The sequence below is a fragment of the Zea mays genome, chromosome 7, assembly GCF_902167145.1.
Source record: "Zea mays cultivar B73 chromosome 7, Zm-B73-REFERENCE-NAM-5.0, whole genome shotgun sequence".
In the NCBI taxonomy this organism is placed as follows: Eukaryota; Viridiplantae; Streptophyta; class Magnoliopsida; order Poales; family Poaceae; genus Zea; species Zea mays.
In genome coordinates this window covers 88594774-88596579 of record NC_050102.1, presented here as the reverse complement: position 1 = coordinate 88596579, position 1806 = coordinate 88594774, and the positions used below count along the sequence as shown (strand labels likewise).

Genomic DNA, 1806 nt, shown 5'->3' with positions numbered 1-1806 from the left:
AGGATCATCCGTCGATGTTAAAACAATTACGTGGCAGTGTATAACAAATTAACCGCTAGCTGAAAATAGAACTCTTTTAGACCCTCTCTGTAACGCACGATTTCTAATTGAAAATAAAACTCTTCGACCCTCTCTCTGAAACGCACGATTTCTTCTTTTTAGGCTCTAAAATAATAATTCATCGAAATTAAATTGAAACGCATAAGAATACATCTATTTTCTATAAAAAAACAAGAAAAACGGGAAAAAATCATGCGTTCTTATATATGGATTTTTTTTAAAAAAAACTAACGGCAGAGACGCGTACACGGCGTTCGATGAATGGATGGACGCCCGCCGCCCAGCAAGCATTGCCATTCTAGCTTCTCTACCCTGGTAAATATCTATAACTTTGGTCCTACTTGTCAGCTGTCAGCGAGTCAGCGTATCCCATGTTGTAGGCTCATTCCATTAGCTTTTTATCCACTCCCACAGTCCAATCCACACGACCGCCACCAACTCACGCAGCGTGCTTCCCTTCAGAAACTCGATGGCCTGCCACCTCGCCATCGCCGGCGCCACCGCCGCCGCCGCCCGCGCTCCTCGTATCTCCGTGCTCGCCGCCGCCTCTGCTTCCTCCGCAGGGGAACCCGCGCGCCGCATCATCCGCCGCCGCGCGCCGCCGGGTCAGCAGGGCTCTGCCACAGCGGCCCCCGCGCCTCCCGCCCAGCCGTCCGTGGCGGAGGTGCGCCGCGCCATCGGCGTCTCCGACGACGCTGCGTCGGCCGCCGCATCCATGGAGAAGAAGAACACCGCGTTCATGGACCTCATCTCTACCACGCCCATCGGCCAGCCGGAGAGCGAGCCCGAGCGCCGCCTCCGCGAGGCCGCCGAGTGGGTAGTCGACACCACTGAGACGCGCGCTTGCGAAGGTGATGATGCCCCCCACCATTTCATCATACCTATCATTTTGTGCTAATTATTATTATTATTATTATTGCAATTGTAAACCCACAATATATAAGCTAAAGCTGTACCTATAGGATTCCGGACTGAAATTGCTTCCTTTTGTTCTCATCTTTGTTTTTTCAGGACAGAAGTCTTTCTTAGTGCTATGCATGATGACATTTCCTGCTTGGTTCTTGCTCCTGTTTCTTGCCCTTGGACTCTTTAAGTTACCATTTGATATTCCGGTTCTGGATAATCTCCTAATGTAAGGTGTTAGCTATTATCATTTTTCCCTTTTATTTTCCAAATATACGAGCTTCACACACTGAATATGAAAAGAAATATATGCCACTACTGAAGTCACTTCCTCCCCTTTTTCCAAATTATAGTTCACTTTGGCTTTATGCTAACTCAAACATCTTTAAGTTCGACTGACTTTATATAAAAAGCCACCAACATCTATAAGGTCAAATTGGTTTCATTAAATTATTATGTACTATGTTTTGGTAAATTCAGTTGTTACTGTATTTTTTCTGAAAAAATTGGTCAAAATTACAGAAACTTGACTTCGAACAAACCTAAAGTGAACTATATTTTGGAATGGAGAGAGCATATTGTTAGTTATACAATTGGAATTGCTACAGTCTGTTTTCTGTATGTGTTTATACAACTGGAATTGCTACAGTCTGTAGACTGTAGTCGTGTTTCCTGTATGTGTTTATGCAACTGGAATTGTTGTTTCTTCTTAGGTAATAAAGTAAATTTTTTTGCTAGAGATGTTATTTATGTAGTGGGCAGAACAACTTGCTATCTTGAATAGTTTGGTATTATTTGGCTATGGCCAGTGGATCGTATATATAGACGTGCAAAACATTGTTT

At 44.2% G+C, this 1806-nt stretch overlaps 1 protein-coding gene across 1 annotated transcript; it reads left to right on the top strand.

Moving 5' to 3' along the window:
• Window positions 1-453: 453 nt before the first annotated feature.
• Window positions 454-1286, top strand: LOC100275885 (putative NAD(P)H dehydrogenase subunit CRR3 chloroplastic). The gene is made up of 2 exons (NM_001149843.2): window positions 454-911; window positions 1072-1286. The coding sequence occupies exons 1-2, from the start codon at window positions 530-532 to the stop codon at window positions 1194-1196; spliced, it is 507 nt and encodes a 168-aa protein (NP_001143315.1). The 5' UTR covers window positions 454-529; the 3' UTR covers window positions 1197-1286.
• Window positions 1287-1806: the final 520 nt, after the last annotated feature.